The sequence below is a fragment of the Pseudopipra pipra genome, chromosome 5, assembly GCF_036250125.1.
Source record: "Pseudopipra pipra isolate bDixPip1 chromosome 5, bDixPip1.hap1, whole genome shotgun sequence".
In the NCBI taxonomy this organism is placed as follows: domain Eukaryota; kingdom Metazoa; phylum Chordata; class Aves; order Passeriformes; family Pipridae; genus Pseudopipra; species Pseudopipra pipra.
Genome location: NC_087553.1, coordinates 13,984,859 through 14,011,239, shown reverse-complemented (window position 1 = coordinate 14,011,239; position 26,381 = coordinate 13,984,859). Strand labels below are relative to the sequence as shown.

General features: G+C 47.2%; 2 protein-coding genes across 4 annotated transcripts in view; one reads left to right on the top strand and one right to left on the bottom strand.

The window, feature by feature from the left end:
• WNT5B (Wnt family member 5B) overlaps positions 1-26,381 on the top strand; it is a 75,265-nt gene that overhangs the window by 28,043 nt on the left and 20,841 nt on the right. The window lies entirely within an intron of this gene.
• On the bottom strand, positions 4,257-7,942 carry FBXL14 (F-box and leucine rich repeat protein 14). The gene has a single exon (XM_064654567.1). The coding sequence runs from the start codon at positions 7,761-7,763 to the stop codon at positions 6,561-6,563; it is 1,203 nt and encodes a 400-aa protein (XP_064510637.1). The 5' UTR covers positions 7,764-7,942; the 3' UTR covers positions 4,257-6,560.

Here is a 26,381-nt window from a genome sequence, read left to right as displayed (position 1 = left end):
GACAGCCTTAGGAGACTTCTACCCAGTGTGTGACAGGAGGAGTTTATAACACTGAAGGATGCACCTGGTTCATGCTGAAGCTGGGGTGCCAGTTATGCCACTGTGGCTGTCACAAAGGGAGATAATGGCAGAGATTTATTGGCATTTCAGCTCACTGAACAAGCAGAGAGCCTGCTGGCTGCAGAGCTGTTATCGGTGTGTCCGTGTAGTGCTGTCTGTATGTGCCAACTGCCCCGCCCCTGAAGTTACCCAGGGGTTGTAAAGCTGGGACATTTTGGGGGAGAAAGGTGAAGGAAAGGGAGGAAGAGGACAAAGCTTAGATGAAATTTGTTTGGGGTTTTGTTGTATTTTTTTTTTAAAAGGTGGGAGGGGAAATTGCTTAATCGTGAAATCACTAGACTGTGCCGGGAGAAACAAGACTCAGAGGAAGGAAAATAACTAGGAGGAGTTGCCCATTCCTAGATCTGAGTTAGTTTCTGTAGCAGAATGTGAGTTTGGTTTATGTCTCAGTAACCCTCTCATGTGGAAATACTTACTAAGGGCATGTGTCCAGGCCCTGGTATTAAACTTTTGACACCTTTTCCAAGACACACTGAGGATTTTAGGAAATTTTTTAGGAAAATCCCATTTTCCATTCATCTTTCTCTTGCAGGGACAGATCAGATTCGGATTTTTCAAAATCTCGATCGTGTCTTTTTCAGTTTGGGCTGTCATTGAGATAATGCATTTGGTAGATTTAATTAAAGAAGGGGGAGAAACACTAGCATTCCTGCCAAACGTGGCTGGAGTCTAAGTTCTGGCACAGGAGCCTGATGAACCCTCTCCAGCTCTTTCTTTCGTGCAGCTTGGGGCTGGGGAATTGAGCAGGACGGCCTTGCTGGCTGGCCACGGTGGGGAGTGTCCTGCAGCTCAGCCAGCAGCTCTGGCGTGGGGCCTCACTGGTGTGCTGAGGGGTCCTCACATCCAGCCCACACCACCCAGTTGAGCTTATCCATTTATCTTTTTCCTCCACAGAAGGCACTAGTAAAGAGCTGCTGGCTAAAAGAGCTGCATTTAAGGTGGAGGAGGCAGAGAGAAAACAAAAAAAGGTCGAGTTTGCTTTAGAAGCATCCCACGTATGTACATAGGGAGGCTGCCAGATCCAAGGGACATCTACCCTTGAGCTGTTAATGGCAGCCTGTGCTAACTTTTAGCTTTTGGCTTCAAAAACTGTGGGTGTTTTGACCACCCAGCTCTCATTTTAACCCTTCCCTGACCTCCAAAGGGCAGGTTCAATAGTAAGCTCTGTACTGTCTAGCACAGAGATCACCTCTGGTTGTAGCACAGGCCCCAGGTGGTTTGCCTGACAGCTGCCCCGTGACCCCGTTATTTATTACTGGCGAAACAAAGGACCCCAGAATCACCATGACAAACTGATTCAGTTGAACCCACAGCGTGGAGTGGGATGGTATAAAATGTATAAATCTGTCATGCATGGACCTCCCATGTGCTAGTCCAAGGGCAGTAGGACCCAGGTGGAGCCTGCTTTTCCTTCCTGTCTCCCAGGGAGAGGAGCCAGCCATGGATCTGGCCAGGGGAGCAGCTGCTGAAGCAGAGCAGGGACCCCCATGCACATGCAGGACTTCACTGCAGCTGCTGCCCCTCAGTCCCTGGCCACCTCCTCTCCTGATCAGTCACTTCATCCCTCCTTCACATGGCTCCTGCTGCTCTCTGTCACCACCTCTTGAGCGTGGCCCCTCTGTTCCCCAGAGCCGCTGGTCCATAAAGCAGGTCCCTGGTTCATCCTCCGTACCCTGGCTTGTGCAGCTGTAGGTGAGGGACCCTGCTGCCCCAGCCAAGCATGGCTGGGAGGGAGGGATGGGAGCTCTTCTGCTGGGCACAGCAGTGAAGGCTGGCACCAAAGCCACCACTGGGACACTGTGGGTTCACTGACACAGCCAGACTTCCAGCTCGTTTCCAAGTAGCGGGGTGTTTTTTACGGTTTTCTACCCCAGTTGCCAGCTGAGTCACGTTCAAAAATTCAAGAGTGGTCAGAGAGTGGAAGTTTCCTTGTTATGCTGAGCAGTTTATGTGGTAATTGGTCAATGGTTGCTGGCCTGTATCTGTCTCGAGGTGCTGTCACACTGGTGCATGAGAGGAAGGTATGAGGAACACTTGCTCCATCTACGGGAACAGCCCAGTGCTGGGCTTCAGGGAGGCTTTGGTTTCGGCAGCTTCCTTTGGCTTGGGTTCCTCTTAAAGAGGATGTCAAGCCATCTGGGCAATGCTTTTGGTTTGGTGTTTTATATTAGTCGGGAGAAGAAGTTTGGGGGATTTTTTTAGGGAAAAAAAAATACTGTCCTAGTTCTGATTATAAAGCTTATGAGCACATATTTAGATATAGGTGTCCCACCGTTATCCGTGTGAACATGGGCCTTATTAAGGAGATGCTGTTTTCACTCAAACCCAGCAGAACCAAACTACCTTATGAGAGGTTTCTCACTCCCCGTCCTTGGCTGAGACTGCTGCCGACCCCAGGAACAATTATGTTTTCAGCTGTTATTGGAACCTGATCTGGAATTCCCATTGTTTATAACATTTACATACACGCTCTTTTTCCATCAAGATGTTACTGTAAACTCTTTTCTTAACGCAGGAAAGGCAGACCCCATACCTCCCTCCAAGTAGAGGAAGATGGATATAGTGTCAGGCTCAATTAGAGCCAATTGTGGTGGCTTTCCCTAAAGCGAACAATGCATCTTTTGTGATGGACTCCCAGCAGAAAGCTTGGAAGTCTTGGAAAGGAGGGAATAAAACAAAGTCCAAACCCTGAGATAGTCCAGGTCCTTAGGATGCAGAGGAGATGGTGTTTCTTTTTAAGAGGGCCAGAGTCAGGCACTATTTTCCCCTTTGAAATGTGGCACTGACATAAAAGAGGTGAGGTGGTTAGGGCTGGCAACAAAAGAGTATGTCCAGTCCAGCCTCAGCCAAAATACCTGTGGAGGCAGAGGCTGAGCACCCAGGGCAGGCCCGGGCACGGAGAGGACCTGCTTTTGGTAGGGCATCCAACCCACCTGGAGCAGCACCAGGCCAGGGCTGCTGGAGCGGGGGAACAAAGTGGCCTGCTCAGTGCTGGAAGTGCTTAAAATGCAAATGTACAGGAACTTCAGACCATCCCCCTCCCTCCTCCTCGGCGCAGAGGAAAGCAGCTTAAATACAGCCAGGCCTGGAGAGGAATGTTAAAAAGAGGGGAAGAATCGCCCTCCTCCTTTCCATAGGGACCCGGGCCCGGCCAGATTGAGTATGCATGACTGAGCAAGCAAGCAAGGACAGCTCCTCTTTTAACTTTCCTGAACAATGGCTCCGGCTTCTTCCACCATTTCGCATTCCCCCTCCTTCGAGGCAGGAAGGGGGCAGCGGGCGAGCAAGCCCCGCCGCCGGGCTGGGGGGGACGGGCTTTGTCGCTGCCCTATAAACACCGCTTAAGCTCCATCTCCAACAACAATAAAACACCCCACGTCGTGGAGGCTAAAAAGGGACCCCACCGGGTTAAAAGTCATACGTTGAGGAGAAAGATTATGGTATAGGACAAAGGACACCTTAGATTATTCAAACTTTTTTTTTTTTTTTAACACGGTCCCACTTTACTTTCTCTTTAATCTTTGCCTGGGCAGTGGAAATCAACCAAGATATTTCAGATTTCCCAGGTCCACAAGGGCACAGGTTTTTGGTGGTTGTCACTGCTGGGAAATGTTTTTATTGGATGGGTCTTCCATCCAGGGAGTGCCTCAATTTAAATTAGTAAAAAACCCTCTACCATACCATCTACCTGGAGCTTAAAAAAAAATTAAGAAACACAGCCCTTCTTCCCCCACTCACAAATGTCTGCCTCTATCTCTGAGCAGTCGATTCAGCTGCTAGAAAGCTTCAGCACTTTTGGTTTGTATGACCTCAAACTCAGCTGACGCTTCACACCAATAAGCAGCTGAACTGGGTTTGTCCCCAGGGATGCTGCCAAGCACCCTCGCAGACAAGGCTGGTCCTGCCAAACCCCTTCCTTACAAACTCTTCATGATGATGTTACTCAACATCCTGCACAGGAGGCACCAGGCTCCCTTCCTTCCCTCTCCTCCTCCATCCCTCACAAGATCAAGCGGCCCCGAACTCCCACCCTCAGCCACAAGGCTGTACTTACCAAACCCAACAGATACAGATACACATCTTTAAAAAGCACAGACAACACAGATACGGCTTTTTTTTTTTTTTCAAAAACATACTTCATATTTCCTCTTTTATTATATAAATATGTTTAACCTTTTACTGTAAGAATATAAAATGTTTTAAGAGGATCTTTGTTATTTTTTTTATACAAATTCACAAACAGTACAATTAATCCATAGGGGTCTCTGGGTTTGCGTTAACTCCATGGTCTGGCCTGTTACTGTGGAGGATTTGAGATTTGGAACAGATGAGCAAAAAAAAAGCCAAGATATTTAAAAACAAAACAAAAAACCAAAAACAACCCCCAAACTTGCTCTTCCTCTTTAAAATAATAATTAAAAAATAATCTAAAGACCCAGCTCAATTTTATTGACAGAACAGAGATAAGACAGATGAACTTCAGTCTCCTCCCCTTCACATTGCAGCCTCAGGGCCTGTAGGCCAGCTCTGCTCCTCTCCACCTACAAACAGGAAGGCTGGCATAGTGACCTTTTGTAGGTGGTTTAGGAGGGGAAGGGAAAGCATTTGCATATATCCATATATATAACTTTTTTTTTTAGACAAACTTGCATTTTACACAATTCTGTTAACAGTAGCCCAATCCTCAGCGTGGATTCTCATGTTACATGTTTGTGCTAGAAGAGTAAAAATGCAGAAGCACAGTTTGGGTCCCCAGTCCCCAGTGAAGAGGGAGGGAGAGGCACAACCAGAATGTGAAGGTGGGACACAGTAGGGTAAGCCTGAAAACAAAAATGAAAAAAAGGGGGAGGGTGGGGGGAGGAGGGGCAAAAAGAAGAACAAACCCAAGGGGCATTATTCCAGTCTAGGCACAAAAATGTTTCAGTCTCAAAATCTCTTTCCTGTAAGAATTCCAGGGCTTTTGAGGAGGGGAAAAAAAAAAGTAACAAATTAAAACGAGGTAGCCAGACATCATATATATATTTATATATATAGAATATATTCAGCAGAAAAAAAATGTACTTAAAAATCCACAAGAACAGCAACTTCATATGTCTTTAAAAATAAAACCATGTAAGAAAATGAATACTGTAAAGGGGAGAATGAGTGAACTGGGATCAGTTACAGGATGTAAGCAAGGGATAGATGGGAGAGTAAGAGGCTGTTTTTGTAGCAGTAATTTTTTTTATGCATTTCAAAATAAAAACAGGTCACAGTATCTCAAATGAAGCAGAAATGAAGCTGGAGATTTTTCCTTAAGTTCCCTGGGTAGAAAGGAGCTAAAAACCCCTTCTACCTGCTCACCCCCGATCCAAAGAGGAATGGATATGTAGCTGGATATGTCTATCCCTGTTGCCAAGAAGAAGGAGGGGAGAAAAGGAGAGAATGATGAAAGGGAAGACAAGTCTCGGTAACTCTCAGTGTCCCCCAGTGCACGGGAAGGCTTAAGAGGCTGGGGCCTGTGTCCAGTCCCCACAGAGACAAGAGAAGGAGGAAATGGCATCTTCATCTCCAGTAGAGAGAGATGGGGAGAGAGAATGGAGTGCCTAGGCTCTTCCATTAACCACAGTGCAGGATGACATGGAAACATACTGACAAAAGGAGAGGCTGTAGCTATCGCTAATCTCAGTGCAGTGGAGAACTGGAATAGTGGGAGGTTGTATCCACCCACAGCAGAGAATAACATGGAGACTGAAAACAGATTTAAAAGGAAAAAAAAAAAATCAATGTACCTAGGGAGCAGTATTTCTGTCACAAATGTGTGGACAGGGGAGGGGCAAGCACAGAGGTGGAATGGTTGTTTTACCAAAAGCTGTATCTGTGCCCAGCCCAGGATGACTGGGTGGCTGGGGACACAAGTGTAGCTAGGAAGCCTTTTCTGCTGTTGTTATTTTTTGTTCCCATCTCCATTCCCACTCTCCTTTATAAAAACCAAAAATAACCTATTCTGAATACATGGCAGAACAAGGGTCTGTCTTTATCCATCCATAGTGCGCGAGGGGATGGAATCAGGGAGTGGGGATAAAGAGGGGTGTCTCTAGCCCCAGTGCATAAGAGTGTCGGCTTCTACCTCTTCCGCAGGGAAGGATGCTGTGGGAAGGGAGAGCTCTGTCTCCCCAGCGTGGAGCTTGAGGCATGACCTGGAAAATGGATAGGTGCTTTCTCTCTCTCCTCCTGCTCCCCCTTCCTCCTCCTCCTCCACAGCAAGGGTAGGCAGGCAGCACAGACGGGTCGAGGATATACTCTCTTTCTCTGTGTTCCCCCCTGCGGTGCCAGAGTGCGTGGGTAGCATGACTCTGTGCGTGCCCCCCTCTCTCTTTCTCTCCTCCTCTGCAGCAGTCAGTCAGTCAGTCAGTGAGTCCCTCCAGAGGAGATGGAGGTCTCGGGGCGCCCTCCTCGTCTCACCTGACCTTCTCACTCTCAGTCATTTCCCAAAGTCCCAGGTTGAGCACCTTGAGGCAGGGCAGCTGGGTGATGCGCTCCAAGCCCCGCTTGGTGATGCGGGTGCAGCCGTAGAGGTCGATGCCCGTGAGCTGGCTGAGGTGTTCGGCGATGAGCTCCAGGCCCTTGTCGGTGATGCGGACGCACTGGCCGATGTTGAGGGTGCGCAGCCCGTGCATCTGCCGCACCATGCGGTTGATGCCCTCGTCGCTAATGTGGCAGGAGCAGAGGGAGAGGGAGCGCAGCCCGTCCAGGCCCTGTGCGATGTAGGCCAGGCTCTGGTCCCCCACCTTGTCGCAGAAGGAGACGTCGAGGCCGGACAGCCGCAGGCTGCCCATGGCCAGGTGCATGATGCCCGTGTCGCTGATGTTGTCGCAGGAGCGCAGGTTGAGGCTGCGCAGGCTGCTCATGTGCGACAGGTGCAGCAGCCCCGCGTCCGAGATGCCCCCGCAGAAGCTGAGGTTGAGCTGGCGGAGGCGGCCCAGCCCGCGGGCCAGGTGCTTGAGCGAGAGGTCGCTGAGCTTCTGGCAGTCCTGCAGCGTGAGCTGCTCCAGGCCCAGGCAGCCCTCGGCCGCGCTGCGCGTCATGCCCGCCAGGTGCCCGATGCCCACGTCGGAGAGGTGCCGGCAGGAGCGCAGGTTGAGGCTCTTGAGGCGCTGCAGGCCCCAGGCGATAAGCAGGAGGCCAGTGTTGGTGATGTTGCTGCAGCCCCCCAACTCGAGCACCTCCAGGCCCTTGAGGTACTGGGCGATGCGGCCCAGGCTGCTGTCCGTGATCTGCTTGCAGAGGCTCAGGTTGAGCGAGCGCAGGGAGCTGATCTCCGCCACGAAGGCGTGGCTCAGCCCGTTGTCGGTGAGGTTGTAGCAGCCGCTGAGGTTGAGGCTCTCGATGTCCGCCATGCCCTGGACCACGTAGCTCAGGCTGCGCCGCAGCGACAGGATCTGCACCCGCCGGATGCCCCGCGCCGCCAGGCTGGGGAAGAGCGAGGGGTTGGCGCGGCGCAGGTGCAGCTTGGCCTCCACGCCCCGCCACACCGAGCGGTGGTAGGCGGCGTCCCGCCAGGCCGTGCACACCTGCGCCGCGCGGCCCTTGTCGCGCACCTCCAGGTACCCGAAGATCATGGCGAGCAGCTCGGGGAACAGGCACGAGATGTGCGTTTCCATCGCGCGCCCGGCCGCCCCCGCCGCGCCGCTGCCCCCTCGCCGCCGGGCCCGGCCCGCTTCCGCCCGGGGCCCGCCCGCCTTCCGCTCCGCGCCGCGCTCCTCCTGCCTCCTGCCGCCGCCGCCGCCCTCACATCGCCGGCGCGGGCGGCGCGGGAGACGCTGCTGCGCGACCGCCGGCCCGGCCCCGCCGCCTCTACCGCCGCGCCGGGCGGGCCGCGCCGCTGCCGCCGCCGCGCTGCTGCCGCGGCCGCGCCGCCCCGCGCCGCATCCCGGCGGGCGCGCCCCGGCGGCGGCCCCCGCGCCCCGTGCCCAGCGCCGGCCGCCGAGCCCCGCCGCCGCCGCCGCCTCCTCCCTTTGTCTCCGCGCCGCCGCCGCTCACAGCCCGCGGCCCCGCGCCGCCCGCATCCCGCGCCGGCGGTGAGGCAGCGAGGGCAGGGGTGGCGCGGCCCGGCCCGGCCCGGCCCGCCCGCCGCCGGTACCGACTGCGCCGCTCCGGGCCCGCCCGCTCCGCTCCGCGCCGCGCGCTGCTGGGCCCGGCGCCGCTCCGGCCCGCGGGAGGGGGGAGGCGCGGCCAGGCGGGGGGGGAGGAGGCAGCGAGGGAGGAGGCGGCGCTGGGCCGGGCCTGTTCCCCCCCGCCCGCGCCCCCCCCCGCGCCGCTTGCGCAATGGTACGGTCCGGAACACTGCGAGCCGTCGCCCTGGAAACAGCGCGGCCCGCGCGCGGCGCCCCCGCCGTGCCCGCGGCGCGGCCCCGAACGGCCGCTGGGGGCGCCCCCGGGGCCGCCCCGGGCACCGGGCAGGGCCGGCTGGGGCGGCCTCACTGCTCGGGCTGGGCAGTGCCTGAGCGCATCCTGCGGGACTGTGTCTAGGCGAGTCTGGAGTATCCAGTAAAGGAAACTCCGTCTCTCTTGGGCAGTCTGTTCCAGTGCATGGTCGCCCGCACAGTAAAGAAGTTCTTCCTCTTGTTCAGGTGGAACTTCCTGTGCTTCAGTTTCTGCCCGTTGCCTCTTGTCCCGCTGCTTGGCACTACTGCAAAGAGCCTGGCTGTGTCCTCTTGACACTCTCCCTTCAGATGCTTATGGTCATTGATGAGGTTCCCTCTCAAGTCATCTCTTGTTAAAGCTGAACAGGCCCAGCTCAGTCTTTTCTTGTAAGAGATACTCCGGTCCCTTAATCAATTTTGTGGCTCTCTACTGAACCCACTCCAGGAGCTCTATGTTTCTCTTGTCCTGAGGAGCCCAGACCTGGACACAGCACTCCAGATGTGGCCTCACAAGGGCTGAGCAGAGGGGTAGGATCACCTTCCTCAACCTGCTGGCAATGCTCTTCCTAATGCATTACTAATCCTAGTTCCCGACCCCCTTCCCGCCTGGTCAGTGCAGAGGAGCCACAGTGGCTCTGCATTGTCACCCATGGGTGACAGGTCCCCACCAGGGCAGGGATGGAAGGGCCACAGACAGCAGCCGGGCTTCACAGAATCATTTAGGATGAAAAAGACCTCTGAGATCGAGTCCAACCTTTGGACCAAACACCTCCACTAAGTGCCATGTCCAGTCTTTCCTTAAACACCACCAGGGATGGTAACTCCACTGCCTCCCTGGGCAGTTCATTCCAATGTCTAATCACTCTTTGCTGTGAAGAAATTCCTTCTAATGTCCAACCTGAACCTCTCTTGGCACAGCTTGAAACTTCAGCTCAGTCTCTCACCATGCTCCCTCACTCCACCCTGTGAGCTCCCGGTGTCTGCCACCAGCCCACCTCCACATAGGGGTTTGCCAAGGGCTGTGTTTGGCTGCCTGATAATCCCTCAAACTCTCTGGAAGCCCTGGGCCCTGTGAGGAGGGACAGGGGCTCATGCAGATGTGGGAGGTGCCAAGGGGAAAGCAGACCACTGCCTTGCCCTTGCCCTCTCTGCTGCGGTCTGCGGCATGGCCTTGAGGCAGTGTAATAGCCTTGAGGGCCAAAATTTGGGAACCCTCTGTCCAGGCATGCCTGCAGGAACAATAGGGGCATGGCTGTAAATAGCTCAGAGATCTAGGTAACTGCCAAGGTTGCCATCTATCTCTGTGTGGACCATTTTAGGGTGTCTGTAATGGTAAATGGAAAATCTTCTGAAAATGGCTTTTGTCTAATGTCCTCCTTGAACTAGCCCTGAAGATAGTTGAAGTCCTTACATAAACCAAGCAATTTCCAGTGATTTGCAGCAATTTCAAGAAAGAATGTTTGAAAACCATGTTTCCTGTGTGTCTCTAGCCTCGTGTAATGGTAACTGTGCACATCTCAACGCTGGGCAGTATTGTGGCAGTGTTAAAAATGGGTTAAGTTCCAGGTTAAGTACCAGAGATCAGGTAAGGCTTTGCAAAAGAGCAGAACTGCCCCTCTGTGCCAGAGGGCTGTAAAGAAAAAATAAAGTTCACATTTGTTCAACACGACAGGGCACGTTTTTAATACTGTTTGGATTATTAAAATACTGCACAAATCAGCCTAGTTACTGATGTGTTTGCTGTAGCGAGGCTTTCACTAACCTGATGGAATAGGCTCTATTTTAATCATCATCTAAATTTATCCACTACACAAATGCCCATTGCTCCATCTTCATGTACAAATTCCATATTAGTAGACCCCGTTGATTATTTAGAGGTTAAACGTTTAGATTTCATTCTGCTTCTTTCTTTCCTTCTTGCTTTAACTCAGAGGCAAGGCGAGTTGAAGGACTCTGAGGCCCTGATCCTGCAATAAGATCCCCATGCATATAAAGCATCGCTATCGACATCAGACTGTGGTTTGGCAATGCAGAAAAGCCAGCAGTGCAGCTCCTATTATTGGCTCAAAAATGGGGTGGCCACATGATGTGAAGCGCTGACCTGGTATTCATTCACCCTGCCTGCTCAAGTTAATTCAAGCAGTTTTTGACAGGTTAACTTTTTACTAGCAGACTTTATGCCGGCTCAGGTGTCCCTGCACGCAGCCCCAGCCAGATCAGGTATCGTCTGCACCCCTGTGGCTGGCGCACGGCCAGCGCAGAATTGGCGTTGGCTCCGCATCGTGCGCTCTGGCTCATTCAGCAGAAGCCCGATCACATGCCTTGGCCCAATCCCGACCAAATTTCTACTCCTGGGTGATCCAGCAATGTGTAGACCCAGTTTTAGTGATTGTAGGAGCTGCAGTCCCCACACAGGACTGTGCAGTGTCAGCCAGTGTGAGTTATCTTTGTGGCATTATTTGTGTAGTTTCGTGCTGTCGGAGGGTTGGTTAACCATCGAGTTCGTAAGAAGAAGATAAGGGGCAGTAGATTTTTCTGAGCAGCTGCACTGCAGGCCGGCTGTGCTCAGACCAGTCGTAGACCATGGCAGTCGAAAAGGAGAATTTCCAAAAGTGAGGAGTGGGTGAAAGGTGCAGCATCTCATGGGCTTGCCTTGGCAGGGACTGCTCCTCTGAAGGCGGTGGGATAACAGGAAGGCTGAGTCCAGTAGACATCAGGCAACGTGTGAAGGAAATGTGGTACAAAAGTAGTGTTGGTGTATCTTATGATTGTTGCATTACTCATAACTGGCAAAGCTACAAGCAAGTTATACAAGTCATTCTGAAAGAGTGCTAATGAAGTCTTTCACCATATTATCCCAAACTTAACTGCAGAATCCTACCATGGAAATAATGCGGTATTTCCTCCCTCTAAGCCTTTCGCTTTCAAACCGCCTTTGAAGGAGGGCAGGGAAAGGCACTCTCTTCAAGGCATAAAAGCTTACCTGAAACACTTTTTTCTTTGTGCCTTCAAGTGCCTGTTGGGTGTAACCGGCAAAGGTTGGAAATAGATGATGCATTTCCTGGGGACCCTGAAGTTCTCTTTCTCACACGTTGTATACTTAGAGCCTATGTCATTTCTTGTGAACAATTAAGATTTACATGTTGAGTGGAACAGCCTGGAATTTGGACTCATAATCCTAATCTACTGTGGGGTTGGTTTGAGGGGGTAGGGGGAGCGGGCGCAGAAATTATTATTCTAGTAGATTTTTATTTCCCAATCGAAGTGACAGATGTTTGGAAACAAAGGTTTAGAAAGACAAAGTAAAAGTGCATGAAAAGGGCCAATTTGTCACATGGTTGTTCAGTTGACTTTGTGTTTCCAGGAGTAAGAAAATATGTGCCATGTTTTTGATGATCTCATATATATAAATAGGAGGTGGTAATCACCATGCGATAAACTGCGTTTTATTAAAAAATCCCTGCCTGTCTCATGTACACTCTGATGGCTGATCCGTCCCCCTGGAACCGTCTCTAGCATTCCAGCCCTTTGAGCAGCTCCCAACAGCCGCTTTCTCTTTTTGAAACCACTTGCCAGAGAAATGTTTCGTTCTTTTTTTTCCCCAATTACACCGGTGTTCAGTGGAGGCCGGACGGTTTTGCTTGGCAGGGGTTCAGGAAGATCCACATAACTCACTCATGGCTTCTGCGATTGCAAGAGATTCCTGCTGATAAAGCTGCGCTGTTGTCTATCCTGTATCTTTTATTGTGTGGTTGGGCATAACATCCACTAGGTCCCTCTGCAGCTCCCATCTCAGCCTGTCCCTGTTTGTTACTTTTCCCTGTCCATTTGCAGGGTAACTTTTGGCTCAAATTGATCATTTAACGGATAACAGAATCCTTCCCTATCCTTCCGTTTCTTTTGCCACCCTACTCCATGTGCTTTCTGCATTTTCATGGCTTCAGCTGCGGAATGGAAAACCTGTGAATTTACCCACAGGAATCTCTTTAGCCTTTGGCTTTTTTTTTTTGCCTATGGGTGGTGGTCACTGAGAATGCAGGATAGAAATGACACAAAAACCCTTGGACAGTAAAGCCTATGCCCTGGTAACCCTTTTCTCTGTTTTGATCCGTTTAACCTTAAATTAATTCCTAAAGTAAAGTATTTTCATTTAAAACAGTGGTGCTTTACTTTCCAACCTTTGAAAAAAGCAAGGCATGAATGGCTTCAGCCTCCCTCATCAGTTGCAGAGGCTGCAGGCTGGTGCCTTTTGGGGTGTAGCCTGACACAATCCCTTAGCTAATTTCCTGTGACTGGCTGGTGTTGGGTTTTCAGCTCTTTTGTCCAGCCCACCACTACATTACTTCTCAGTTTAAAGTCTTTCAACACAGTATAAGCTACAGTGGGAAAATTTCTCCTCTCCAAAAATGCAGCTGGTTCAATGAGTAGTTCAGCTAATGCTGGTGTGGAACTGGTTCAAATTCTAATGATAGGCTCATGGAATGGCTTGGGTGGGAAGGGACCTTGAAGATCATTTAGTTCCAACCCCTCTGCTGTGTACAGGGACACCTCCCACTAGACCAGGTTGCTCAGATGCAGCCACACTTCAGGGGGCTAACAGTTGTCCTTCACAAGTTGGTTTCCAGACCTTCTTCATCAGATTTGAAGGGTATCCATAAAAATCAGCGAAGTCTCATGCAACCCATGGTCTTAAACTGGGTTTAAAGTTGGTCGGTCTTAAACTGGGTTTAAAGTTGGTTTAGTGGAACTTTCTTCAGAGTCAATTTGGGGAATGCTTTTTTCTTTTTGTGTATGAATGAGACCAAAAGGGTCCTTTTGGGCCTGTGTCAGTAGGACATGGGATAATGGTTTTAAACTGAAGGAGTCAGTTTAGATTAGATACAAGGAAGAAGTTTTTTACAATGAGGGTGATGAAACAATGGAACAGTTTTCCCAGAGGGCTGGTAGATACTGCATCCCTGGAAACATTCAGGGTCAGGTTGTATAGGGCTCTGAGCAACCTGGTCAAGTTGAAGATGTCCCCACTTATTGCAGGGAGATTGCACTAGATGGCCTTTAAGGTCCCTTCCAACCCAAACTGTTCAATGATTCTGTGATTTTGCATTGGTGACACCTAAGCCACCATCTTCTGACATGGCTCAGCAAAATGAGGGTGCCAACTTGTGGAGAGAACATGCTGCTCATCAGAGTTTTGCACTGACTGGACTCCTGACTACTACTGAAAAGCTTTTCTGGGCTTAGGAAGGTGTCAGAGAAGCTGCCCTGGGGTGTTTTAGAGGTTCCTTTTCTTCTTGAACGTAAAACAAAAATGATCCCCATGAACCCTTCTGTAAATACAACGAGTAATTACATGACAGAGATCTCTATTAAGAGTTACACATCTAAGTGTAAGGCAGAATGGATGTGTAATGTGCATATTTATATGCATATATACATATCTGTGCACACCCATACACACATATATAAGTCAGAATAGGGAATGGATTCCCTTTGGAATTCATCTTGGTTATGATATTTTTATTTTTTTTTTACCAGAGATTATAAAGAAAATGTAACTAATCTGAGGGTCATTTGCAAATTGTAACCTGTTGAGCTTTGTTGTGAAGATTAGGTCACTATGAAGCTTTCCTTAAAAAAATGGTGGGGTTTTTGTACTTTGCAGGTATCTTGACTCTGATAGGTGCTGCAGGATTATGTGGTTCAACCTGCACAAAGTAATTCTCATCTGCCATGTATTTCCTGGTGTCAGGGATGGTTTATTCAAAATACAATGTACTGTGAATATGTGGTTGGGTGCCGGGGCAAAATTCAGAGCTGATGTCTCAGTGCAGACTCCAGCTATAAATTTGAGCCTTTGGGATTTGGGTATTTTCTTCAGGTCTTAATTTTACTTGTCAGTCAATAGCTGACAAGAACATAACTATGCTGAAATGAGGAGGAATGGTCACAGGATGTAAAGCGTGGGAGGTCTGGATTATGTTCCCAGTTTTGCCATTAAATTGGCCAGCAACTGTTGCTGCTGTAACAGATTGAACCAAGCATAAATGAAAGGATTGCTTAGAGAATCAAAGCAATATATTATTGTCCAGACAACTGCCCTCGGATGCCATGTGCCTGTCATGCACATGCTCTTGTGGGGCAGGACTGTCTGTGCTGAGAGCAAGGCACTTGGGCCCCTGCCCGCGGGCGATTCTCTGACTCGGCCGTTCATGTCATGCCCTTCATGGCTTATGCAGAGCTTGGTACTCAATGGTTAAAATCATCAAAGGGAAAGTGCTCTGGGAGGGCAGGATGTAAAACCTCAAACCTTGGTGCTTGCAGTTCACTGCATTGGGTGCTATTTCAGGTTTTAAGCTTTGTCATTTCTTTATTAGCAGCACCAAAGAAGATCGAGATGGCAGAAAATATCTGATGCAATCATTATTAAAAGCAGTGGCACAAAAACAAAGAGACCTTTCAGGTGGTAATTGCTTTCATAAGCCATTCCTGGGGATTGAACTCTGAGACCTCTACAACTTGATCCAAAAGGGGCAGCCCCTGCAGTCACAGCAGAAACATGTGTGTCTGACATGCTGCGTGGTACCTGTTACAGCAGCAGCTCTGTGAAATCTTCCTTTGTAACAGCTGTTTAGTCCAAAACCCAGCAGAGGTGGATGGATGCTCTGTGTGTGTAGCTCCACTGACAGCCAGCACACTCAGCCTGGGATGGAGGAGATATTCTGAGGTTTGGCTGAGGCTGGAGAAAAGTGGGTGCAGCCTCCCCTCTGCCAAAGGCTTCCATGCAGTCAGGGCAGATGTAGCAGTACTGGTCAGCTTGTGAGTAAGGGTTATTTGGGTATCAGCACAGCTTCTTGTTGTCCTCGCTGTCCGAAGCTGCAAGGAAGATAAGGCATCAGTACCTGGGTGTATCCATCTCCAGTCAAGCCTTGCGTGGGGCCCCAGGGATGAGGTCCAGGGACAAAATTCATATATTATTTTGATAGTGAGAGTGAGAGGTAACCTCACAAGAAGGTAAACTCAGCTTGGGGAGGATACAGATGTTTTTTAAAACATAAGATTTTTATACCCATGGATTACCACAATGTTACTTTTAACTGTTAACTCCTCCCTTTCTGGCCTGTGGCCACCAGCACATTTTCAGATAGTAAATAGCATTCTAAAATTGGCAGTTCCTTGAACTGGACAAAGTTATGTCACCTGCCCTATGAGCATCGGCTCCAAAGTAAGTTCTTGGAGGAAAACTGAAAAATTGTGCAGTACTGTTTTGGAAACATGCTGTGAAAATCAGATTCACAGTTAGAGCCCAGCAAAACTACAGGTGAGAATTGGAAAATGCAGTTTTATAAAGAAGGCAGGCTAAAGATACAAAATACAATTTTATACTTTGTGGAGGATTTTGATTGCTTCTGGCCTAAGGAAGACTACTGTAACATATTATTCCTAGAAATAACAGTGCAGAAAACTGTTGGTGCTAAATTCCCCTGATTTTCTGAAAGTTATCTGGTGCAACTAGTGGATGCAGAGAAAAGTGGTGGCAAAGGGAGGTGCCTTTCAGAGACTGCTTGTGTTCTTGCTTCTGTTCTTGGGTACGTGAGGACACTCTTAAACCCCATTCAAACAGCCAAATTTACCAACATGTGTTATCTACCTGTGCATGACAAAAATCTTGAAAATCCTCTCTGGAAATGTGGGGTTAAAATGAAGGGCAGACACAAACAGGGTAGGAAGAAAGTATAGAGTTCACCAGGTCGGAGGTGAAAATATAAGTTGGTAAAAACAAGATCTGTGTTTGACGATAGTTCTTTCAACTTCACTGTTCATTAAAAAAAAAAAAAATAAACCTTTCCCTACATGTAAATTAATCTCCTCTGTGACCAGCCCCTGTCATGTACAATGAGAACACAACTTTTTTAAATTCAGATGCTTCCAAATTTTTTTAAAAATGTGTGTGCACAGAAAAAAAATGTAAGCTAGAAATATTGCTTTTACTCCTGCTTTTTTTTCTTTTCCCCAGCATATATGCTGACTAAATTATGTGGAAAAGCCTCTTTCTTTCCACTGTTTCACCCTTGAGATCTAGTATTTTCCTGCTCTTGTTCCACACTTTTTGCCAGAAGTCCTGATCTGTATTCTTTAGGTTCCTTTTGGAACAGTGAATCCTTTCGTAAGAAGATTATTCCTTGATGCACTGAAGCAGGAAACATAAACAAAAGTCTTCAGATGTATTGAAACCTCTGAAATTATTTATAGAATGACAATTGCTACCGGGACATGGGAAACAACAGGTAACTAAATAATACTCCTTTGCATACCTGTAGCACCTCTCCTTTGGCAAAACGAGATGTCTGTCCTGTAATCGTGTAACACCTGGAGCTTTGCAGCATTTTGGGTTGCTTTGCAGGTTTTAGCCCTGTTGCATCCGTGATGAAACTGAGTCCTAAAATGTGTGTTTTTCATGGATGGGAAGTTAGTACCTGCAGCTTAACTTTGTTTGAAATCCTGAATGTTTGGGCTCATGCTGTCTCACGCTAGGTGCCCAGAAGTATAGGCATGAAATCGGTTTTTGGAAACTGAGAGCTGAATGACTTTCCAGTGTCACATGCTGGGTTTGTTGCAGGGCCAGGAATACAGCCCAGATCTCCTGGCTCCCTACCCACTCCCTGAATGGCAAGGCCAGTCCTCAGCTCTGTTTCAAGGGATCCTAGAGAGCACTGGCATTTTAGCAAGTCAGCTGGCAACTTTGCAGTGTTTTGTTTAGAATGGTTCACATTCTTCCATCTAATTCCCACACTGAAAATTTCCAGCTTCCTATTTTCCCTGAGCTGTCCCAGCAAGACATATTGAATATGCAGATGTGATGGCACACACTCACACATGTGCTTTTCCTGAAGCAACCCCTCAAAGTTTGTTCTGGATGTTTGTTTTACTCTGGTTCCTATAATCCCCAAAGTGACATTAAACAGATTTTTTTGTTTAACCTTTGTATGAAACACTCTCTCTCCCTTTATTTGTATGGATATGTGGTTTTAGTTACATTTTGTTGCATTCCCCCCTTGTGTGTGGAGGAGACACTATGTAAATGAAAACATATTATAATTATCACACACCACGCACAAATGTCTCCTCAGACATCTCCCGTACATGCCTTCTCTAGAACATATTTTTGAACGTGCACGTCACTGGATTTTCAAACCCATTCATGTAGTAAATAACTGCTTTCACTCTGTGAGTGTTCAGCAACATGAGGGCTGTTCACTCAAAGTCTTGGAAATCCACCTCAAAAGCAACTGAAATTGTGACCGAGAGCAGGAGTAGGAGCCTTGGTAGCCCATTTCCTAATGATGAATCTCTCGGTGCAAAACCGGTGCCGGGCTTGACCGAGGAACTGCACGCTGTCAGCACGAGTGAGGCAAAGACAATGAAAAAGCTGGCTCCTGCTTCAAGTGAGGAAGTTATTTTGCTGGAACAGCATAAATCCTTAATAGGATTTCTTGCTTTCCCTGCAGTATGGAGACTCAGGCAATTCCCTCTTTCCTCCTACACCTTGCCCACTGCAGGGATGGGTGCACATATCCTCATGCACCAGCCCTCTGAGGTCCACACCTGCAAGCAAGCACATAACCCATCTGTGCTATGCAGCACATGCTTCCCTCCTGCATGAAGAGCAATCCCTATCTTCTCTGCAAATACACTGGGGATTTTTTTTGCAGGACAAACACATTTTTCATTGCAAGAACTTTGTATTTGTCCAAAAAAGCAAAGATTGCATTCCAGATGTACATCTGTTCCACCTACAGAAATCCCTTAGTCCTGTCTAGTCAACTTACTCAATAGCATATTGCCAGAGAGAATAAATATGTTCAAGGTAATGGGGAAAGAATCTCTTTGGATTGTAGCATAAAATAGATAATTTAAATTTTCTCTATCTGAGTGGCAGTTGGAAGAACTTAACTCCCTGGATATGTGTTTTCCCTTTAGCTTCAAGGGAAGAATAAACATACTTTTTTTTTTGAAAGTAAACCATCTCCTATAGACTGTTCTCTTGAGTTTGGTAAGTTCTGCCTGAGGTTTAGTGTGAACATGCACTTAATAATAACTGTATTTACATGTTTTCACTGAAGGATCTTTAAATGCATTAGAGCCTGTAACATACCATAGTGTCCACAGGCAAAATCACAATACTGGTCCTGAAATAAATCGAGCTCCCCCAGCAGATGAAGGAACTGAATTTCAGAGTCTCCAGTCAGTTATGACCAAAACGAGATGGGTAAGCAAATCAGCAGCGGTGCTGGGAAGACAAGGTCCCGACCTGAGCCCTTGCTGCAGTCACCAGACACAGGGTCAGATCCCCACCTTGCCTAGATCAGCAGAGCTCCAGACTGTGGAGCTGTGAGGACTGTTCGTGCCAAACTGTCGGCTCCGTACGTGCTCCTCGCTGGAAATGCCAACGCAGAGCAATTTAAGTGCCACGCGTTATACGGCCAAAGAATGCCATTAGCATAAAGGTGTGAGCAGGGAGGGGAGGCAGGCTGGCCCTGCAGGGCACCTGGCCTGATGTCCACCCCATGCCCAGAGCAAAGTTTAGCCACAGGAGAGGCTAAAACACTGCTTGCTTCCAAGGAAAACACCCTTCCCTCTGATAACTTAGCATGTGATCATACACATACCCGAATTTTCACCAGGAATGAGAATCACTCAGTAGATACTTGTTTCCTTCTTCAGGTGTGATTCTGAGACCTGGTGACAATCTCATGCCATCTGACGCTGTAGGTGTGTGATCATTCAAAGATGACATCAACCCACAGTTGCGTCAAAAGAAGCAAGTCCTGCCGTTCCCCAGCTCTTGATAACAAACTGGATTGAAAAACTGGTTGGCATTAGAAGTCAGAATATCCAAGTGCCTTTGCAGGATCATCATGATCTGAATCGGGTAGACTTATCCAGCCCAGCTGCACCTGCTATGGCAATGGTGACTTTTAAATCCATATTTAAAGGGCTGCAAAATGTGGGTACTACCATCTGGGCTCTCAGAACAGCTTAGGGGCAAATTCTCAGTTGTCAGTCATTCCTGGGCTTGTACACTACTTTCTGAGTAGATGAGGTGTTAGATAAGCACCTACATTTTCCAGATAATTTAACCCCTTGGAGTTATGTTCCTGGTGGTTACAACATTTTTCATGTCAAAAGCAGGAAAGGAAAAACACTGTTTTCCACAGGCACCTCTGAAATCTGATTCCTTGTTTTGAAGCCTTGGTGTGGGCTGAGCTCTTTGGAGGATGAGGTCCCCACCGGTGGAGTGCAGGATGTGCTTAGAAAGCCTCGCCATGGGTGGAAAGCAGGTCTGGTGACAGCTTGCACTGGCTGTGTTGATGTAAAGCAAGTTTTGATTTTCGTTAGCCCTGCTGGGCAAGCAGAGCTGTGGGAGGAGAAGATGGATGCTATTCTAGTGTCTGTACCACCAGCAAAAATGTCACATTAGAGTTCGTGTTGAGGAGAGAAGCAGGAAAAAAGTGTAGCTTTTTTTGGAAAGCTTTTGGATAGCTTTGGCAGTTAAAATATCTATATAATATGCTTTGAAAACTGAGGCAAATTCAAAGTCAGTGAAAATGAATAAATTTAAGTAAAGTGCACTGGCAGTTTCGGTTACTTTTCTAGGGTATTTGGTTTTTTCTTTCTGCTCAGGGAAGGATTTACAAAGCAGCAAATGCTAGCACAAATACTGGAAACCTCATCTGTTACAAACCAGGTTGTTTTACACAGAGACATCTTTCAGACTAATGCTTTGTTATGAATTTTTTAAGACTTAGATTTAATTTGTTTTTTCTTTTTACTACCATGTTCTTGCCCTTCAGGCCATGCCCTGATAACACAGGGGCTTTGGCAGCATCACAGCTTTGTGTAGTTCCTGTCCAGGAGGCTGATGTTCACCCTCTGTGCAGTTGTGCCCTCATCCTGTGGTAGTGAGCTGTGAAACTGGTCAAGGAATGGATCCACAATGAAAAAATATCCCCAGGAATACTACTTTTCTGGAAGTGTCAATGCATCTCTTTCAACTCAGGAGAATTTAACTCAGGAGAAGGTGGTTGTGCTGGTTTAGAGGTAAACCAGCAGGGGAAATGAACTCAACTCAAAAGAGAGATTATAAGTCAGAATAACAATTTAATAAAATAATACAATAAGTACGATTACACAGACAAACAATTGGTTTTAATCCACAAAACCCAAATGTATAACCCAGCACCCTGGAGCATGAACAGAGTGGTGTTCTTTGGTTCCCCTGAGTCCAAAGTAAAAGGAGAGGGGAAAACCTGTTGGTGAGAGTGCTGGTGCAAAGTGGTCAAGAGTGGTGGTTGCAGTCCAGTCGAGAGTGGTGGTCTCAGTCTGGTTGAGAGTGGTGGTCTGCAGTCTTCCTCTGGATCCCACGAGTGGTTCCAAAAGTTCCAAGACTCCAACATTATATATTCTCCAGTTCAGGCAGGAATGCTCAGTACCTCTCTCAGGGCAGGGGGTTCCTCAATGGGCGTGAGGACAAGAGCAGGCCTCTTAACACCTCTTTTATAGCCTGAGGAGTCAGGCTCTATGGGCAGATGGTGTAAATGGTTCATTGATAACAGTTTCTGGGAAATGGCATGGAAGGCTATAGAATACACAGTTTTGGGTTACACCCTATACAGTGATGAACTGGTCCCAGCTGTTCTAACTAGGACAGTGGTACTGCCATGGCACAGCCTTCCCCACTCCACCAGGCTTCTGATTCCCAGTCCAGGCAGTCTTCTTTTTGTAAGTTTAATTTTGAATCTTTTTAACTCCTTATATAATCTTTTTAACTACTTATATTGTCAGTGGGCTGCACCTTGAAAGAGCAGTGTCCTGAGGCACAGGGCTGAGCCCCCAGGGAGGGAGAGAATGGTCTTTATTACCCTGGTAATGCTACCAGCAGAACCATATTGTCAGATTCCAGCTTCAACTTTGGCATCCTGAGCTTTAAGGGACAAACTGGCACATGAACAAATGGGCATGAGCTGACCAACATGAATAAATTTTGACTGAAAATTAGAGAAAGAGTCACAGTTTTTGGCATGGTAAGATGCCAGACAGAGTAGGGACCCCAAATAAACCAAGGCTTTCAAGATGCTCCCTGAGCTTACATATGGTATCATATGATGTGTCACTGAAAAGAGGCACAACACCTTCTTCCTGATATTAGATGTTATCAACTTAGAAAGAAAAAAAATGCAGTGATTTAACTGAACAGTCCAGTTAAATTAATGTAGATCTTAATTTCAAAGGCTTTACTTTTGGTTTAAAGGGTAACTAACCTACACAATACTGATATACTGATAGGACTCTTCCAAATTATTTTGCATGGATGAACAGGTTGCTGAAAATTTATATCTGGAAGCTCTTTATTTAAGTAGGTAATAATGTTATAATACCAGTCAAGATCTAAATTAGGATACCTTTATTTTCTGCAGTTAAAATTCCACATATGTGATTGGTGCTAGAATAAAGTTGAGATATAAAATGATCTTCTTTTTGGTACAAATGTATATGCAATCTATTCCCCAGACAGTTTGAACAGGTTTAGCTTAAATCTGTTGCATCCAGAATTAACAGGAAATTCCTTCACTGAAGCGTGACAATATAAAAGATAAGTTCTGAAATTGGTTAAATCAGTGTAATCTTCTGACATAGTCAGGGATTTATTTATAGTGGTTCAACCTTTTATATATATATATTTTAATATTCAAACACAATAAGAAGGCTTGAAAAATGTTTTTTCTATAGTTTGGAAACTTTTTGTGATAACTATGAAGCTGATACAATTGATACACTGGTGCATTATTCCCAAAATGTTTTGTACTTAAATCCACTGTATTTGAGCAGGAACAACACTTAACTGATGGCAGAAGTATTTGATGGTTGAAAGAACTGAAAAAAGCAAGTAGATTTAAAAAATAAGTATACTTGCTTTCAGGCACCTGGTTTAATTCTTTGCTGAATGGAGGTAAATCTGCACCACAGATTTACTGTTTTGAGCCTGTTACTCAGCCCATCCTGCACTTCTCTTTCTCTTTCTGTGAGGGAAAATTAGTGGCTGTTAGTGTTGTGAGGTCTAACGGATGGGTTTATGTGCTTGCTTTGCAATCCTAGAGTGGAGGAAGAGCTGGTCATTAATATTATTTTCATAAGACTGGACTTTAAAAGAACATCTTTGAAGAGTCTGTCAGGAAGGAGAGAAATTATAATAAATTTGGATTAGTTCCAATGGCTTACTATTTCCTTTGGAAATGTATGTGTCAAGCTCTGCTGGCAATGATTTAACTGACAGGAGGCTATTGATCCAGTTCAGTCTGACGCCAGTCCCTGTGACCTACACTGAGGAGCTTAATGTCCAAGACAGGGCAGTAACCACGCATCTCCCTGCTTCCCCTGGTCATTCACTCCTGGAGAGTTAAGAACCACTGCAGCAGCAGCTTAACTGTACTTTAAATATCTGATTTTCTGTGCCAGTTGATGTAATTATTACAGAGCGTGGAACAAACTAGAAGGAATATGTATATTCTGAGCAAAAATGAGGCCTGTGAGATACAGAGACATAAATCTTCTCAGTTTGGAATGACTCCACTGGGACTGGGGGAGCTAGACACCCCTTTAGGGAGGATGAAGGGTGCTCCGTGCTTTGTGAGATCAGAGTGAAGAAGAGAACACTTAAAGTCATCCAGCTGTTTCCATCCCCTGGTCTGTTAAATCTCTGTAGAGGAGTTGCTTTGACTTGGATTGCCTTTCGCTGCCTCCTTGCTCACGCTGTCGGAGAACTTTGTGCTTTTATCCTTCCTAACCTTCAAGGAGGGCTGGTATATGTGCTTGTAATAATCTGGGTCCAGAGTTCTCAGGCAAATCCTGCAGCCAGCATCAGCTCTCCAGTAGGACAAGGGCTGCCCTCCTGTCACTGCTAGGGGGATCTGTGCCACGGTCAGCTACAGCAGGTAACAAACCAGCTCCCAGGAAAACAAATAAAGGAGGGATGGGATGTACGTTCTCCTTTCCACTTTTCTCATGTCTTATTCCCCTCTAGGATGGTTAATCCTCTGTGTAAACTTAACCTTTTGGGAAGGTGTTAGCTAGATGGCCTTAAGGGTTGGAGTCTTTCGTTCTTAGAAACCCGTGATGTTGGGAGAGCAGCAGTGTGAGCTTCCTAATCCTTCCTGGGCTTGTGTTTCAACCTGCCCCCCATGGCTCCTTCGAGAGGGTCTGGGGAACAGTTTCTGAAGATGGAATTGTTAGTGCAATTGAAGGAGATGGAGTGTCTGTTTGGCAAGTAAGCTGTGACATGGTGGGCATCTTAAATAAGCCACTGGACAGTCAGCAGAGGATAATGTTTGATACTTTTTTCAAGTATATATATCTAGTGATTTGTTAGATTATGATTACACATAGTGAAGCTGGTCTAATTTCTTGTGGGACTTTCCCATATAAATAAAGGAAGTAAAAAGGTTTCAGTTTGTGATTATGGATGATTTGCTGCAGCCCTAGAAATCCTGGTATTCTAGTAGTCGTGGGAACAAGAAGTGCAAAATTTGGGCTAGACATGTCCTGGTTCAGGGCTCTGGCTCTCAGCTGAGGTTGCCAACATGCAAATAGAGTTCTCATGGAAAAGGGAACTGGATGGCTTGGATCTGTCCATGGGAATATCATAAATATGGAGAATTTCCAGACAACTGCATACCTGCAGGGATGGGTCTATGTTGCTTCTTAATTTTGAAAAATCAAAATCAATTTTGTTTCAGCACATGCAGCTTCTGCAGGTGCTCCACTGGTTGCTGCTGAGTCTCTTGCACTTTTCTGTGGGATATCTTGTGCTAGTCTCAGTGGACCAGGTTGGCTCAACACTGGGATTTAATCTGCAGTAAGAGTACAACTACCATTGAATCCCCTTGAGAGGGAGGAGATCATATTCTGGTTTATCTTTGGAGTTTGCTTGTTTTCTTGTAGGGGGTGAGATGGTCTTGCTCCAGGTGAGCTCACTGCCTGTTGGGAAATATTGTGGTGAAAATGACAACGTTCATAAGGCTTTAAATATATTCTGTATCTTTCATTTATGAGAAGCTGTTTTATTCATAGAATCACTATTCTTTATACCTACTCTGATTTTAAATGAAAATATTGTGTTTTAAGTGAAAATATTTAATATATGGCCTTTTTTGTTGTCTAATACTTCTGCTTTACTTGCAACCTCCCTCCATTCTTGCTCTCCTTGGTGAGGCACTTCAGGGACAGCTGTCACTGGGTCTGCTGAGACTGGCAGGTATATCTTGGCATTTGCTGCACTACATGCCCTGGTGACAGTGAGGCTGGATGTCATTGGCCAGGGGAGTCATGGAAAAATGAAAGGGCAAGGTAGTGGTGAAAGGAAATCTGGATCTGTCAGCGGGGGTGACAGGTGATGAGATGCAGAAAAAAGTAGTGCATGAGCACATCAGGAGATAAAACCGAGTCTGTAAGTACCAAAAGAAACAAGCAGGATGTGAGCAGGAATAATCTGCCCTTCCAACGGAGACAGACAGTGTGTAACCATTCAATGAGGCAAGGCAATGTTAAGACAAAAGGGGCAGCAGACATGAGAGACTGATGTGCTGGGATACTTTGAGAAGGTTTTGTTACACCTTCTGTAACACCTCAGCTGGGTCTGGACCTGTGGAGGTGGCTCCAGTTGCAGGTTAAGTAATAATTGCAATACAAATAAATTAACACATTTAGATCTGGGAAGGTTGACACCAGTACAGCAACATGGTGGTACGGTGCTGAGAGAGGGACAGGTTGGCAGCGGGGGAGCAGCACAGAACCAGACAAGTCAGGGAGTGGTGAGATAAAAGATGATTTAGGTTTCTGTGTGAAGACTGCAATTTAGCTTCAAGTGATTGTGATTTCTTTTTTCTTTTCTTTTCTTTTTTTTTTTTTTTAATCTACACTCCCTCTAAAACTGGTTCAGCTGAATGGGCAAGTATGTGATTTTAATGAGATTCCTGAAATCTTAGTAAGAACTATAGTTAAAACCAAGCCAGGCTGCCAGAAGCAGATGTATAGCAGGATGTTATGATACATCTCTTGGTGCTGTCAACAGCAGGCCCATGGCACAGAACCAAAGGGCAGGGATTCCCTTTCGAGCAGCACATGGAAACCCTCCTTCCCGGGTGTGCTCGTTTTGGCTGGAGTAGAGTTCATTTTCATCACAGTAGCATTGGTATGGGGCTGTGTTTTGGATTTGTGCTGAAAACAGTGTTGGTAACTCGGGGATGTTTTGGTTATTGCTGAGCAGGGTTTGCACAGAGTCAAGGCCTTCTCTGCCTCTCACCCCACATAGGCTGGGGGTACACAAGGAGTTGGGAGGGGACAAAGCCAGGACAGCTGATCCCAAATGACCCAAGGGATACCCCAGACCATATGATGTTGTGCTCAGCAATGCAGGCTGGGGGAAGAATGAAGAAGAGAGGACATCTGAGTTGTGGCATCTGACATCCCAAGTAACCCAAGTAACATGTGATAGACCGCTACTTCCCTGGAGGTGGCTGAACGGTTGCCTGCCCATGGGAAGTGGTGTATGAATTCCATGTTTCACTTTGCCCACGTTGTTTTGATTGCTTTTGCTTTACCTATTAAGCTGTCTTTATCTGAACCCATGGGTTTTCTCTTTTCTGATTGTCTCCCCCATCCCACCGGGGGAGAGTGAACGAGAGAGTGTGTGGTGCTTAGTTGCCGGCTGGGGTTAAACCATGACACTGGGCAATGCATCTCTACTGGCTCCTTAAGCAGAGGAGACTCTGCTTCAGTGGGTATTTTTCACATCTTGAGTAA

Bases quoted from the DNA above. Each gene is read 5' to 3' on its own strand.
- FBXL14 (XM_064654567.1), bottom strand. From the start codon at position 7,763: ATGGAAACGCACATCTCGTGCCTGTTCCCCGAGCTGCTCGCCATGATC.